This window comes from Mauremys reevesii, linkage group 3 (assembly GCF_016161935.1).
Source record: "Mauremys reevesii isolate NIE-2019 linkage group 3, ASM1616193v1, whole genome shotgun sequence".
Classification (NCBI taxonomy): Eukaryota; Metazoa; Chordata; order Testudines; family Geoemydidae; genus Mauremys; species Mauremys reevesii.
The window spans coordinates 207,453,942-207,469,632 of NC_052625.1; the positions used below are offsets into that span (position 1 = coordinate 207,453,942).

The window sequence follows — 15,691 nt, forward strand, 5'->3', positions numbered from 1 at the left end:
CCGGGGAGAGGGGCCGAACGCGGGGCCTCGGCCGAGGAGAGGGGCGGGGAACGCGGGGACTCGGCCGGGGAGAGGGGTCCGGGAATGCGGGGCTTCGGCCGGGGAGAGGGGCCGGGAATGCGGGGGTCTCGGCCGGGAGGGTGCCGGGACCGCGGGGGTCTCGGCCGGGGGAGAGGGGGCCGGGAACGCGGGGGTCTCGGCCGGGGGAGAGGGGGCCGGGAACGCGGGGGTCTCGGCCGGGGGAGAGGGGGCGGGGAACACGGGCCTCGGCCGAGGAGAGGGGCCGAACGCGGGGTCTCGGCCGGGGAGAGGGGCCGGGAACGCGGGGGTCTCGGCCGGGGGAGAGGGGGCCGGTAACACGGGCCTCGGCCGAGGAAGAGGGGCCGAACGCGGGGTCTCGGCCGGGGAGAGGGGTCCAGGAACGCGGGCCTCGGCCGGGGAGAGGGGGCCGGGAACACGGGGTCTCGGCCGGGGAGAGGGGGCCGGGAACGCGGGGTCTCGGCCGGGGAGAGGGGTCCGGGAATGCGGGGGTCTCGGCCGGGGGAGAGGGGTCCAGGAACGCGGGGCCTCGGCCGGGGGAGAGGGGTCCAGGAACGCGGGGGTCTCGGCCGAGGGGTCCGGGAACGCGGGGCCTCGGCCGGGCGAGAGGGGGCCGGGAACGCGGGGTCTCGGCCGGGGAGAGGGGGCCGGGAACGCGGGGTCTCGGCCGGGGAGAGGGGTCCGGGAATGCGGGGGTCTCGGCCGGGGGAGAGGGGTCCAGGAACGCGGGGCCTCGGCCGGGGGAGAGGGGTCCAGGAACGCGGGGGTCTCGGCCGGGGGAGAGGGGGCCGGGAACGCGGGGGTCTCGGCCGAGGGGGCCGGGAACGCGGGGTCTCGGCCGGGGAGAGGGGGCTGGGAACGCGGGGTCTCGGCCGGGGGAAATCGGTCGCTGATGACACCACGTCCTGGGGGTCTCACTCGTGGGCTCCTCCTGCAGTGCCGGCTCTCAGTGCTGACCTGGCGCGGGGAGAGGGGGATCAGCACCCGCTCCCTGCGCTGGAGCCCCCTGGGCGGGCACTGGCTGAAATCCCAGAGGGTCAGGCCTAGTGCCTGGGGGGCAGGTGCTGGGGGGCAGGGGCTGGAGGCTCCCAACTCAGCCAGGCCAGGGTCCGGGGCAGGCCTGTCCTGACAGTCGGGGCTACAGGACTCTCCCGGCTGGTTCCTAAGCATCTGAGCAGCAGGGCCTCCGGCTCCCCTGGGAGACGTGTTCCCGGCTGCACCCATCTCCCTGCCAGGGAGTTTGCAGTTCCACCCAGTCACCCCCTAGCCCCCCTCCCCCCATGGCCTTTGCCATCTTCTCAGCCCCTGCCCCCATCTACACTCTCCCCTGTGGGTCGGGACCTCCAGCTGGACGTCAGCTGCCCCCATGTAGGGCCCCCCCGACCCCCAGGCTGGCCCGGCTGCACCTCGGCCCAGTGGCGGCCTGGCCGGGAACGGCACTTACCATGCGGGGAGCTCGCTGGCTTCTGCCTGGACCCCACTGCTAGGGAGGGAGGGAGAGAGGGCGGGTGAGCTGGAGCAGGAGGCTGCCTGCGGCTGCCCCTCCCCAAATATTCCCCCCACCCCCGCTGCCCGGCGCCCCCACCCAGCCCCGCTGGGGAGCCTGGGCCCGGTGAGCTGATGGAGGAGGGGTCAGTGGCAGGCCAAGAGCGGAGCCAGGCAGCGGGACAGCAAAGGCGCGTGGGGCCCTGGGTTCAGGAGCCTCCAGCCAGACCCACCCTAAGTGCAGGCCACGCCTTCCCCTCCCACCTCCCTGCGGCCCAAGTCGCAGCCTCTGACCCTTGCGGGCCCCGGGCTGTCAGGCTGGGACTAGGGGGCATTTTCTGTACTATTTTATGAGCCCTGCGTGTGGCTCAGTTTCCCCTCGGTGCTGCGTCGTTACCGAGTGGGTGGAAAGGGGCTGTGTGCTCCCAGGGCAGGGGGAGACGGGGGTGGGTGTCACCCAGCTGCCCAGGCCCCCTCCCAGCGGAGCTCTGCGGGTGACAGTGGCAGATCCAATCGCCAACGCCCCAGAGGGAGAGGGACGTCCCACCTCTCCGCAGGGCAGCTGAGCACCAGTCCCCAGCTCAGAACAGGCTGGGGGGGGGGGACTGGCTGCTGGAGGGGGGGCCCGCGGACCAGGGATTTGGACCAAGGAGTGAGATGGAGACAGACAGAGCTTGAACCACGGGGGTCACTGCAGCTGGGCTGGGCTGTAACCGTCACTTCTCTGGGCTCCCCAAGGGCTGCCTGGGCCGTGCGCCAGGCCGCGGATACACCCGCCTGTCTGCCCGCGCTGGCTGGGTGTCCCCGCAGACGCTGGCGGGGGGGTGCTGCTCCCCCAGATTGCACACGTCTCCCCCAGGGTCTGTCCCAGACTCGCTGCCCAGAGCTCCCGGGGTGGGGCAGGGGGGCTGCAGCCCCAGGGGCCCAGTCTCAGGAGGTGGGGAGGCCGTGTGGCTCACCCTGGGGGAAGAGTGAGACCCCAGGGGGTCAGGGTCACTGAAGGCCCCTCCCAGGGACTGTTAGAATCATAGACTTTAAGGTCAGAAGTCCTATACATAAATGTTTATGACTTCTCGCTCATTTTTTAATCTGTATGTGATCCTCTACTCTGACCTCCTGCACAATGCAGGCCACAGAATCTCACCCCCCACACCTGTAACAAACCCCTAGCCTATGTCTGAGTTACTGAAGTCCTCAAATCGTGGCTTAAAGACCTCAAGGGTCAGAGAATCCTCCAGCAAGTGACCCGTGCCCCATGCTGCAGAGGAAGGCGAAAAACCTCCAGGGCCTCTGCCAATCTGCCCTGGAGGAAAATTCCTTTCCGACCTCAAACCTGGCGATCAGCTAAACCCTGAGCATGTGGGCAAGACTCACCAGCCAGCACCCAGGAAAGAATTCTCTGCAGTAACTCAGATCCCACCTCATCTAACGTCCCATCACAGGCCATGGGCATATTTACCACTAGTAGTTGTGACGTTATTGATATAAACTGGGACCATATAGAACATGGGTTGCAACCAAGGTCCTGTAGTGGCACCAAATCTTAGGTAAAGGGGGTCATATAAGGTGTCTAAGACCAGGTTCTGGGTTGCTGGTTATGATTATGCTGTCTGTGTGCATGTATCATTTTTAGTTGAAGTTATGTATATTGGCTCTATCCTGTCTGTATTTCAAGTTGGTGATGTGCTTCTGGGTGATATCCCAGACAAGCTGGTGTTAGCTCTGCATAGCTGGCTTGATGGCCCATTAAGGACCATCAGCTACACAATTGACCCATGGAGAGAAGGCAGACACGCCTTGTGACTCAGCGAAGTTTGCAGGGACTGGCCCATGTGACTCCAGACTCCATTTTGCTGTAATTTTCCAGAGTAAGGACAAAGAGGTTCTTACATCTGGAAGATCCTATATAAGGCTGATGCATCATCTCCATCTTGTCTTCAATCCTGCTTCTACCTCTGGAGGGACTTTGCTACAACCTGAAGCTCTGCACAAAGGACTGATGACCCATCCCAGCAGGGAATGTTCTCCAGAGACTTGATTTGAACCTGCAGTTTACTCCAGCACTGCTGCAAGCCTGAACTAAGAACTTTGCCATTACTGTATGGAATTGATTCCATTTAACCAATTCTACCTCTCATCTCTACCTTTTTCCCTTTACGAATAAACCTTTAGATTTTAGATTCTAAGGGATTGGCAACAGCGTGATTTGTGGGTAAGATCTGATGTGTATATTGACCTGGGGCTGGGGCTTGGTCCTTTGGGATCGAGGGAACCTTTTTCTTTTATTGGGGCGTTGGTTTTCATAACCATTCATCCCCAGGACGAGTGGCACTGGTGGTGATGCTGGGAGACTGGAGTGTCTAAGGAAATTGCTTGTGTGACTTGTGGTTAGCCAGTGGGGTGAGACCGAAGTCCCTTTTGTCTGGCTGGTTTGGTTTGCCTTAGAGGTGGAAAAACCCCAGCCTAGGGCTGTGACTGCCCTGTTTGAGCAATTGGTCCTGAATTGGCACTCTCAGTTGGGTCCCGCCAGAACCGCATCGTCACAGTGGCGTAGTCGTGCTTGGATCCACAGAACCAGGTCAATTAAGCTTTGGGCCAGAACCCCACGCTATCCAAATTTTATATTTGGGATTGAGAGTTTGGTTGGTTAAAGATCAGTGACCATGAGACAGAAAGCATCAGGAAAAGCAAGGAAACTGCAAGCCTTGAGAGACAGCCTGAAGTTTGAATATGAGCAAGAACTGGCAGAAATTCGAATGGAGAAAGAGGCTGATGAGAGAAAGAAAGAAGTTGCTGAGAGAGAAGAAAAAGCTCGGAAGAGGCGTCTGGAGCTGCTGGCTGCTGAGGAGAAAACTCGACAGATGCAACAGGAGACTCACAAGATGCAACAAGAAACTGTCAGACTTCAGCTCCAAGTCAAAAAAGCAAGAGAAGAACAGCAAAACTGTATCCTCTTGAAAATCCAGTTTATAACTGTGTTGATATGTGGTATTACTCTGGGCAGTTTTCTGTGTTTAACCAGTATTGCTATGGCTGGGGAGAGGGGGATTCTAACCTGGTGGGAAATAGCTGTGTGTCTGTGCCAGAAAGCAGTGTGTCTGTAAGTGGAGTTTCTGAATGTCTGTCTGATGTCTGAGAAGTGAATCTGAAGTTAGATCATGGGCAGAAAGATCTCATGGGTGAGGAAAATGTTTCTCAAGAGCAAATTAAAGTAGATGGTCAGGTGGAAGCCCTAACTGAGGAAGGAGAGGGTAGATTTGTGATGGGTGATGGACTGGTGGCTAGTGCAGCTTGTAGAAGTGAACCTGAAATGGGTAACTGTGATTTGCTGGAAGTAGCTCAGTGTAGTGAAAAAAGCAGCAGCTTATCTGTTGGGAGAGGCAATGTGCCTGGTAGGGAAAGTTTGGAGGAGCCCAGGCAGCCTTGTGAGCTGATGGCTTGGTCCAGTCAGCAGTTTGGGAAGGGAGGGATAGTGGAAGATGAGTGTCCCTGTCCCTTACCTGTGTCCTGTGGGGAGAAATGTGACAGTGAAGGGAATGTGCCTGTGTCTGTCAGGGGTATTGACTTGCCTATGGAGGAAGTTACCCCAATCTCCAAGCAGTTGTCTGTGAACAGCCCTGTGTGCTGGGACAAGGGAAATGAGATCCCAAGCTGTGTGTCTGGTGAAGGAGAATGTGTCTCCGGCTCTTCTGTGTCTGTGGAGCAGACAGAAGGTGCCTTTCAGCCTGTGATGGTTGAGGGTGATTCAGTTGTCTCGGAGTTGGTTGTAAATACAGCTAAAGCCCAGGAAGGGAATGGTCCTAAGTTTGTGTCTGCTGGGGAGAATGGCACTGTGACTAGGTTGCATCCAGTTAGTGTCATAGCAAAATCCCAGAGACCAGACAATTCTGGTGCGTGTAGTTTGCCAGTTGCTAATGTGTGGTTGGAAAGGGGTGTAGCAACTCTGTCTGATCAGGGTGATACCCTAGCCAGGGAACAAGGAGAGCAGAAAGGTGATTTAATTGTGTTACCTACTGACAGTTTGACGACTTGTAGCAAGAAGGAAAAGATTCCTGAGCTTGTGTGTGGCCAAGGGAAGGAGAATCTAGATAACAGGTTAGAAGCAAAGTCTATAAGTTTGCCTGAAAGGGGATTGTGTAGGAATCTGCCTGATGGGCCAGAGGTGATTCTGAATGTAAGTGAGACCCAGCAAGAGTCTGTGGTTGCTCAGGGAAGTGTTCCTGTAGAGCAAGCCCTAGGTGGAGAGGGGAAGGGCAGAATTTCTGTGAGGGGTGAATTGCTGCTTAGAAAAGCTCCTAGGGAAAGGAATCCTCATGGTAGCCTGTGCAAGCAGTTTACTGCAACTGAAGGGTGTAAAAGTGATTTAATCAAGGAAGTTTCAGTTCCTAACAGCCAGAAATTTTCTGTTGTGAATGGATCCACTGACTTTCCTTTTGAAAGATCCAGTGTGGGCAGCTTTGAAAAGGTCTCAGGTGGAGTAGAAGCTGTTAAGGAAGTTGAGCAGCCCTATAACCACCTGGCTGTGTGTGGCCAGCTTGTTGGAAAGACCATGGTGTTGGGACAGGAATGTCTCCAGGCTAATTCTGGGAGTGAGCAGTCTGTGCTTCAGGATCTGAGGACAGATTCAGTTACTGGTGTTTCAAAGCAGAACAGTTTTATGGCTGAATGCTTAAGGATGCAGGGGAGAGCAAGCCAGCTCTCACCCTCAGACCCTTTGGATTTGTGTGGTATCTCTGTAAGACAAAGTCCAGCCTTGGAATCCATAGCAGCTAAGAAGTTAAAAGCTAGTGTCTGTGTTGATGTGAATTACTTGGCTGGCAGGGAGAAGAAAGACTTGCTAATAGCGGTTAGCACAGAGGGCCCACCCCATCAGCCAGTGAATTCTGTTAAGCAAGAGAAGTCAGGGTTTAATCCTGCAGGACAAGAAGGAAAGAGAAGACTGAATTTTGCAAAGGGAAGCCACAGGTTAACCCTAAAATGCACAAACTCCAGTGGTATTGAGCCAAGGGTGTGGCATGACAAACATGATTGTAAATGGACACTTGCAATACATTTGTTGTTATTGCTAATGCTAATTTTTGTAACTAATGTGTTGCTATTGCCAAGAACTGTAAAAATGTACAATGTGCCTAATCTTTTGGAAAATCCCTGGAACATGTTGAAAGGAATACATGAAAACACACGTTATGTTAAAGGGCCTTGCTATACTGATGTTTCACAGTTAATGCCTGTAAACGGTATTGGAACTTTTCACAGGGGAAAATACATTCCAGACCTGATGTGCTGTATGAAAGGGGAAACTGAGGCACACTACCATATTGCTTTCATGGCTAAATGCCAAGATTCCTGTACTATGAACAACATCAATATCTACATTGGTGTAATGTTAATTGGGTTCCAAACATTGGCCAAAGCTGGTATGGATAAAGTAGCTGTTTTCTTTAGCTCTTGGCAAGATCACATGAAACATACAGCAACCATGCTGCAAAAGCTAACCAAGTTATACCTTGAGTTTGTAAAGAGATTCAATCATGTTATTGAACATGACTTTGATAAACCATTTCTGTTATACACTGGTGCGGCCTCTAGCCCAACACTAGCTGTAGTGAGACAGACCCAAGCAAAGGGGGCTCTTGGGATGCAGTCAGCGATATTTGTGACATCCCCTCCTGCATCAATTTTGCGTTGGGGGTGTGACGTTATTGATATAAATTGGGACCATATAGAACATGGGTTGCAACCAAGGTCCTGTAGTGGCACCAAATCTTAGGTAAAGGGGGTCATATAAGGTGTCTAAGACCAGGTTCTGGGTTGCTGGTTATGATTATGCTGTCTGTGTGCATGTATCATTTTTAGTTGAAGTTATGTATATTGGCTCTATACTGTCTGTATTTCAAGTTGGTGATGTGCTTCTGGGTGATATCCCAGCCAAGTTGGTGTTAGCTCTGCCTAGCCTGCTTGATGGCCCATTAAGGACAAACAGCTACACAATTGACCCATGGAGAGAAGGCAGACACGCCTTGTGACTCAGCGAAGTATGCAGAGACTGGCCCATGTGACTGCAGACTCCATTTTGCTGTAATTTTCCACAGTAAGGACAAAGAGGCTCTTACACCTGGAAAAGCCTATAAAAGGCTGATGCCTCATCTCCATCTTGTCTTCAATCCTGCTTCTTACCTCTGGAGGGACTTTGCTACAAACTGAAGCTCTGCACAAAGGACTGAGGACCCATCCCAGCTGGGGATGTTCCAGAGACTTGATTTGAACGTGCAGTTTATTCCATCACTGCTACAAGCCTGAACTAAGAACTTTCCCATTACTGTATGTAATTGATTCCATTTAACCAATTCTAGCTCTCATCTCTATATTTTTCCCTTTACGAATAAACCTTTAGATTTTAGATTCTAAAGGATTGGCAACAGCGTGATTTGTGGGTAAGATCTGATGTGTATATTGACCTGGGTCTGGGGCTTGGTCCTTTGGGATCGAGAGAACCTTTTTCTTTTACTGGGGTGTTGGTTTTCATAACCATTCATCCCCAGGACGGGTGGCACTGGTGGGGATACTGGGAGACTGGAGTGTCTAAGGAAATTGCTTGTGTGACTTGTGGTTAGCCAGTGGGGTGAGACCGAAGTCCCTTTTGTCTGGCTGGTTTGGTTTGCCTTAGAGGTGGAAAAACCCCAGCCTAGGGCTGTGACTGCCGTTTGAGCAATTGGTCCTGATTTGGCACTCTCAGTGGGGTCCCGCCAGAATCGCTCCGTCACAGTAGTCAAAGATCAATGAATTGCCTGTTCGCAGCCTGGGGCGTAGCCTGGCGCTGGGCCTGTGACAGAGGGTCAGACATGCACTACGAGGCCGGGGGTGAGCTCAGGAAGGAGGCTGATACACTGGAGAGGGGTCAGGGAAGAGCCGTGGGACTGATCGAAGGGGTAGAAACCTGCCTCAGTGACATGCCAGGAGCTCGAACTAGACCAAGGGAAGGTCTAAGGGGTGACGTGCTCCCAGCCTAGAGCAGTGGCTGCTTCCCCACCTTTGTGGGCTCAGGGCCCATGTGTAAATGTCGCGACCCAGGAACTAGTCTGGGGGTGGGGGCCCTGGGGTGGTTGTGAGTGGGAGGTGGGGGGTTGGGTCCTGCCCGGCTCCTGCAGCTCCTGTGCTGGGGTTGGGCTTGGCTCTCTGCTCGGGCCCTTGCACCTCGGGGTGGCAGTGCCGCTCGGGTTTGGCCCCAGCCCCCTGCCTGGGCCAAACGGACGTGAGCGGAGCTGTGCCCTGGCTCAGGGGTGGCAGCGCCAGCCACTCAAACCCGGCCCACCCAGACTGAGTGGGGCAGGGACCCGAGGTGCCGGAACGGGGGGAGCACCAGGTGCCATGGCCCTCCCACTGCTGAAAGTGAACAAGCCTGGCCTGACCCCGCCCCCCGAGGCCTGCCCACAAGCTGGAGCCCAGCCCAGGCAGCTGTGGGGAGCCACAGACCCGCTCCCTGCCCAGGGCATGAGAGCAGCCCCTGGCCTGTGTCCCCACCCCACGGTCCAGCTGCGGCCCCCAGGGACCCGCCCGCCCCCCCCAACCAGGCTGGACGTCGGAGCCGGGCCGAGCAGGCAGCTGTGATGAGCCGCAGCCCCTCCCTCCACCTGCCCTGGGCGGGGGCCCCGGGGGTCGGAGACACAGGCTAGGGGCTGCTCTTGGGCTCTCCCCCCCGAGCAGGAGGGGCAGGGCCAGGGCCACGGAGGGGGGCCTCGTGGCCCCCCCGCCTTTAGGAAGAATCTGTAGCCCCTGGCAGGGACCACGAGGGAGCCCAGCCAGCCCCGTGGGACAGGAGCTGCCACACGACTCTTCGACACAGTCTGGGCGGAGAAGCCCTGCTCTGCCAGTGCCTCCGCGGAACAAGCCTTGCCCCAGGGGCTGTGCGGGCAGGTGGAGGACAGGCGAAGCCGAAGCGGGACAGATCCCCACTGGCAATGGGGGTCGGTGTTTAACGGGGAGGTAATTAGCCATTGGACGATCCCCCAGGCCGGGCAGTTCTCTGGCTCTGACAGCTGCTCAGTGCAGCCAGCTCTGCTCTGGGGCAGGTCTCTGGCCCGGGTCGTACAGGGGGCGAAGCACATGGTCATGGGCCCTGCTAGCTGGGGGCTCTGGGGGGCTCTAGGCTGTTACATCGTGTGGCCCGGGGTGACTGTCCCTCACTCCAGGCACTCACCTTCAGCCCCCTCTAGCGCCTCTGGCCTGTCCTCGTCGGCTCCAGCGTCTCCTCCATCCCCGCCCACAAACCCGTCCGTGTCGTCCTCACCCAGCAAGTCTGGGAGAGCGAGGGAATCCAGAGTCAGCACCCGCACCAGTGGGGGCTGAGCCTGCCCCACCCTCCCCGCTGAGGGTCCCTGGCCAGGCCGCCCCAGAGAGCCCAGCAGGGCGGAGGCTCTGACCATGCCACCTGCCCCCAGCACACAGCCAGCTGCGCGTGGAGAGGGGCAGAAGCCGGGACCCACTGCCAGGGAGGGGCCGAGCTGGCAGCCACCCCAGGAGGCTGAGATCAATGCTCTGCCACCCCCTCCTGCACCCCCTCTGAAAGCCCATACGCCCTGGTCCCCACACCCCTCGGAGGGGTCCCCCTGCCACAGCTAACACCAGCCGTGCCCCTGCCTTGGTGCATGTCAGACAGACACACAGACGGACGTCTGGGCCGAGGAGCGGCTCTGCCCACCCCACACAGCACCCAGGGCCGGGGCTCGCACCATGGCCCCAGCAGGACCCGCCGGACCCTGCGGCACCCCCTGGGTCACCTGTCTGGAACTCGATGGTTCTCAGCATCTCGGCCAGGTTGTCCACATTGACAGAGAAGTGGTCCATCTTCTCGTAGCCGGGCTCTGGGCGGCTACTCATCGACACCTTCGACATGTCCGTGATCCTGCAGGCAGAGCCGGGGGCAGGTCAGCCTCATTCACAGCCAGTGCGGAGCACCGAGCCTGACTCCGTGACACCCCTGCACAGCCCGACCAGCTCCCCCCACACTCTGGGATTGGGGACCCTGGCCGAGCTGTGTGCGAGGAGCCCAGGGCTGGGGCACCAGGGGGCTACAGGTCAGGATTTTTGTGCTCAAACCCCCCCCCCCCCCCCCGAGACACAGGCATCGCCTCATGGGATCCCAGCCAAGGTCCGTCCAGCCCAGTGAGAGTGGGACAACCTGCCTGTGATGAAGTGGGGATATTTTGTAATATTTTATTAACCCTATGTGTGCCTCTGTGTGCTGTGACGTTCCTGACATAACCTGTGACCAGACAGATTATTGTTCCAACCACATTTATATATTTGCAACAACTACTGTACAAAGGTTGTCGTGTGAGGTGTCTATGGAGAGGTTCTGATTTGCTGGTTGTAACTATGCTGTCTGTACGTGTGTATCAGGTTTGTAGTTGAAGTTATGAATATTGGCTCTGTACTGGTATCTCCATGTGTTTGATTCTAAGAGGTCTCAGTGAAGCATTTGGGCAGCTTCTTGAGAAGGTAAGTGCCCGACCAAGAAACACGTAACTGACAATACAACCGCATCTGCTCCAACCCCTCAGGCAGAGCCCAACACCTACAAGATCTCCACCAAGCAGTCTCAGAACTCTGATACCCGCACGAGGAAATAAGGAAACAGATCAACAGAGCCAGACCTGTACCCAGAAGCCTCCTACTGCAAGACCAAGCCCAAGAAAGAAACCAACAGTACCCCACTGGCCATCACATACAGTCCCCAGCTCAAACCCCTCCAGCGCATCATCAGGGATCTACAACCCATCCTGGACAACGATCCCTCGTTTTCACAGGCCTTGGGTGGCAGGCCAGTCCTCGCCCACAGACAACCTGCCAACCTTAAACATATTCTCACCAGCAACCGCACACCGCACCATAGTAACTCTAACATAGGAACCAATCCATGCAACAAACCTCGATGCCAACTCTGCCCACATATCTACACCAGCGACACCATCACAGGACCTAACCAGATCGGCCACACCATCACCGGTTCACGTCCACCAATGTAATATACACCATTATGTGCCAGCAATGCCCCTCTGCTATGTACATCGGCCAAACTGGACAGTCTCTAAGGAAAAGGATAAATGGACACAAGTCAGATATCAGGAATGGCAATATACAAAAACCTGTAGGAGACACTTCAACCTCCCTGGCCACACAATAGCAGATTTAAAGGTATCCATCCTGCAGCAAAAAAACTTCAAGACCAGACTTCAAAGACTGTGAATGGCTAGCCAACTACACAAGCAGTTTCTCTTCTATTGGTGTTCTCACCTCAACTGCTAGAACAGGGCCTCATCCTCCCTGACTGAACTAACTTCGTTATCTCTAGCCTGATTCTTGCTTGCATATATATACCTGCCTCTGGAAATTTCCACTACATGCCTCTGACGAAGTGGGTATTCACCCACGAAAGCTCATGCTCCAATACGTCTGTTAGTCTATAAGGTGCCATGGCTACCCCCCTCTGATACTTAACTGACAATGGTCTTTGGGAGACTCCAATCCACATCTGAGCTTTCCTGGGAACATTCAAACTAATATGTAAACAATGGCGTCAGCCTGTAAAGAACTGAGTCATCATGGACATGTGGCTTGCCCATACGACTCCAGGCTCCATCTTGCTGCTGTAATTTTCCACTGTAAGAACAAAGAGGTTCTTACACCTGGAAGAGACTATAAAAAGCTGCTGCCTCATCTCCATCTTGTCTTCAATCCTGCTTCTTACCTCTGGAGGGACTTTGCTACAAATGGAAGCTCTACACAAGGGACTGAATGACCCATCCCAGCGGGGGATGTTCCAGAGACTTGATTTGAACCTGCAGTTTATTCCATCACTGCTGCAAGCCTGAACCAAGAACTTTCCCATTACTGTATGGAATTGATTCCATTTAACCAGTTCTAGCTCTCATCTAGATCTTTTTCCTTTTATGAATAAACCTTTAGATTTTAGATTCTAAAGGATTGGCAACAGTATGATTTGTGGGTAAGATCTGATGTGTATGTTGACCTGGGGCTGGGGCTTGATTCTTTGGGATTGAGAGAACCTTTTTTCTTTTACTGGGGTGTTGGTTTTCATAACCATTCATCCCCAGGACGAGTGCACTGGTGGTGATACTGGGACACTGGAGTGTCTGAGGGAATTGCTTGTGTGACTTGTGGTTAGCCAGTGGGGTGAGACCAAAGTCCTCTTTGTCTGGCTGGTTTGGTTTGCCTTAGAGGTGGAAAAACCCCAGCCTAGGGCTGTGACTGCCCTGCTCTGAGCAATTTGTCCTGAATTGACACTCTCGGTTGGGTCCCACCAAGGGCAGCATTGTTACAGCTGCATTGTTACCCAGTGAGGGGAGGGCTGAGCACCCCCAGGCAGGCTCAGGCACAGATGGGAATGGCGCCCAGGTGTCTGGGACTACGTGGATCATTGGAAAAGGACTGGCTGACTCCGTATCAATGGAGAATCCATGGCAACGCTGGCAAATCTAATTGCTGGGACATGGACACCTGGCCCCACCTCTCAGCAGGAGCCGAGCAGCATCTCCCCAGCTGGGGAACAGGGGTTGGGAGGTGCGAGGGGGGGATAAGAGCTGGGGGCAGGGAGGAGTTGGGGGCAGGGCTCTCACCTGGAGTCTGACCAAGGAGGGTGGACGGAGAGACAGACAGAGCTGTCTGGGGGGTCACTGCAGCTGGGCTGGGCTGTAACCGTCAGTCAGGTCTCTGGGCGGCCCAAGGGGCTGCCTGGGCCGTGCGCCAGGTGACCAATAAACCCGCCTGGTTTCACAGTGCTGGGTGAGTGTCCCTGCAGGCGCTGGGCGAGGGGCACTGATCCCTGAGGAGAGGACACGTCCCCCCAGGCTCTGTCCCAGACTCGCTGCCTGGAGCTCCCGGGTGGGGCCCAGTCTCAGGAGGCGGGGAGGCCGCGTGGCTCACCCCGGGGGAGGAGTGGGACCCCGGGGGGGGGGGGTCAGGGTCACGGAAGGCCCCTCCCAGAGCCTGTTCCCAGGCTGGGGGCTTAGCACTGACCCCGTGGATCTGTGACTCTGCCCCAAGGACCCCCCACCCCTACAGAGATGGGCTCCACCCAGAGGTTCCTCTCCTCTGTTGTCTCCCCCCACCCCTCCCCCCAGACTTACTTTTGAAGCAGCTCCTTGGATTGCTGCAGGGAGGGAGAGGCAGAGAGCTTGGTTAGCGTCAGCACCTGCTCCTGGAGCCCAGCCCCCGCCTGAGCCCATCAGCCTGCCGGCTGGCCCTGGCATCGCCACCATCACCAAGCGGGTTTACCCCTCAGCCAAGCAGGACCTGGCTGGGGGCAGAGCGGCAACCACAGGCGCCTGTGGCCTAGCAGGGCCCTGCCCCGAGCCCTTTGCCCAGGCCCTTGCTCCAGGAGGAGGGTGCCCACGGCTTGGCCAGATCCCAGCATGGTGAAGCCCCTCTCCTGCCCTCCCCTTCCCCCACAGACCTGCAGGTACGCGGCCATCTGGGGCTCCTCCATGGCCTGGATGGCCGACTCCACCAGCTTGGCGGAGAGCTCCAGGTGCTCCCCGTACTGGCGGATGAGGGAGCGCACGTGGCTGACCCGCTCCTCCTGCTCCCGGCTGATGCGCTGCACCAGCTCCTTCTTGCGCTCCTCCAGGGTGCTGTAGAGGGAGTCGAAACGCTGGCTCAGGTGCTGCTTCTGCCGCCGACTGTTCTCCTGCAGGGGGAGCCGCACGCACATCACTGGAGGGGCTCGGGGGCCACCCCTCCTCCAGCCCCACATTCCCAGGTCAATCCACCCCGCTCCCTACTGCGTCACACTCCCCCACTGCAACTGGAGACCTCTGCTCCTTGTTCTGTCATCTGCTACCACTGAGAACAGTCTAGATCCATCCTCTTTGGAACCCCCTTTCAGGTAGTTGAAAGCAGCTATCAAATCCCCCCTCATTCTTCTCTTCTGCAGACTAAACAATCTCAGTTCCCTCAGCCTCTCCTCATCAGTCATGTGCTCCAGCCCCCTAATCATTTTCATTTCCCTCTGCTGGACTCTCTCCAATTTCTCCACATCCTCCTTGTAGTGTGGGGCCCAAAACTGGACACAGTACTCCAGATGAGGCCTCACCAGTGCTGAATAGAGAGGAATGATCACATCCCTCGATCTGCTGGAAATGCCCCTACTTATACAACCCAAAATGCCATTAGCCTTCTTGGCAACAAGGGCACACTGTTGACTCATATCCAGCTTCTCGTCCACTGTAATCCCCAGGTCCTTTTCTGCAGAACTGCTGCCCAGCCATTCGGTCCCTAGTCTGTAGCAGTGCATGGGATTCTTCTGTCCTAAGTGCAAGACTCTGCACTTGTCCTTGTTGAACCTCATCATATTTCTTTCGGCCCAATCCTCTAATTTGTCTAGGTCCCTCTGTATCCTGTCCCTACCCTCCAGCATATCTACCACTCCTCCCAGTTTAGTGTCATCTGCAAACTTGCTAAGGGTGCAGTCCACACCATCCTCCAGATCGTTAATGAAGATATTGAACAAAACCGGCCCCAGCACCGACCCTTGGGGCACTCCGCATGATACCAGCTGCCAACTAGACATGGAGCCATTGATCAATACCCGTTGAGCCCGACGATCTAGCCAGCTTTCTATCCACCTTATAGTCCATTCATCCAGCCCAGACTTCTTTAACTTGCTGGCAAGAATACTGTGGGAGACCATATCAAAAGCTTTGCTAAAGTCAAGGAATAAAACATCCACTGCTTTCCCCTCATCCACAGACCCAGTTATCTCCTCATAGAAGGCAATTAGGTTAGTCAGGCATGACTTGCCCTTGGTGAATCCATGCTGACTGTTCCTGATCACTTTCCTCTCCTCTAAGTGCTTCAGAATTGATTCCTTGAGGACCTGTTCCATGATTTTTCCAGGGACTGAGGTGAGGCAGAATCTACTCACATTGGCCACTTTGGGTTTACCCATGTCCCACTTACGGGGCGTCTCCACGTCCCTCTCCCAGCACCCAGGCTAAGGCTCATCCCCTTCGGGTCTCTCCATCCCCAGACTGACTGTCCCCAAAGTGATCTGCCCACCGGCCTGCATGGCACAGACCCTTCGGCTTCCTGTCCACTACCCACGGCCTAGGCTCGTAGGGACACATCTCCGGGAGTTGTTCCGACCCAG

At 56.2% G+C, this 15,691-nt stretch overlaps 1 protein-coding gene across 2 annotated transcripts in view; it reads right to left on the reverse strand.

Annotated features, from left to right (window-relative positions):
• Window positions 1-851: 851 nt before the first annotated feature.
• Window positions 852-15,691, reverse strand: part of TRIM54 (tripartite motif containing 54) — a 49,084-nt gene continuing 34,244 nt past the window's right edge. Inside the window, exons 5-10 of one of the 2 annotated variants that reach the window (XM_039533088.1) lie at window positions 13,997-14,230; window positions 13,671-13,693; window positions 10,302-10,426; window positions 9,722-9,820; window positions 1,484-1,519; window positions 852-996 (exon numbers count right to left, since the gene is read on the reverse strand). In XM_039533088.1, coding sequence (XP_039389022.1) covers window positions 986-996; window positions 1,484-1,519; window positions 9,722-9,820; window positions 10,302-10,426; window positions 13,671-13,693; window positions 13,997-14,230 — 528 coding nt within the window. In that variant the 3' untranslated portion in view covers window positions 852-985. Of the gene's footprint in view, window positions 997-1,483; window positions 1,523-9,721; window positions 9,821-10,301; window positions 10,427-13,670; window positions 13,694-13,996; window positions 14,231-15,691 lie in introns of both variants that reach the window. The other variant, XM_039533087.1, reaches the window with a different exon arrangement.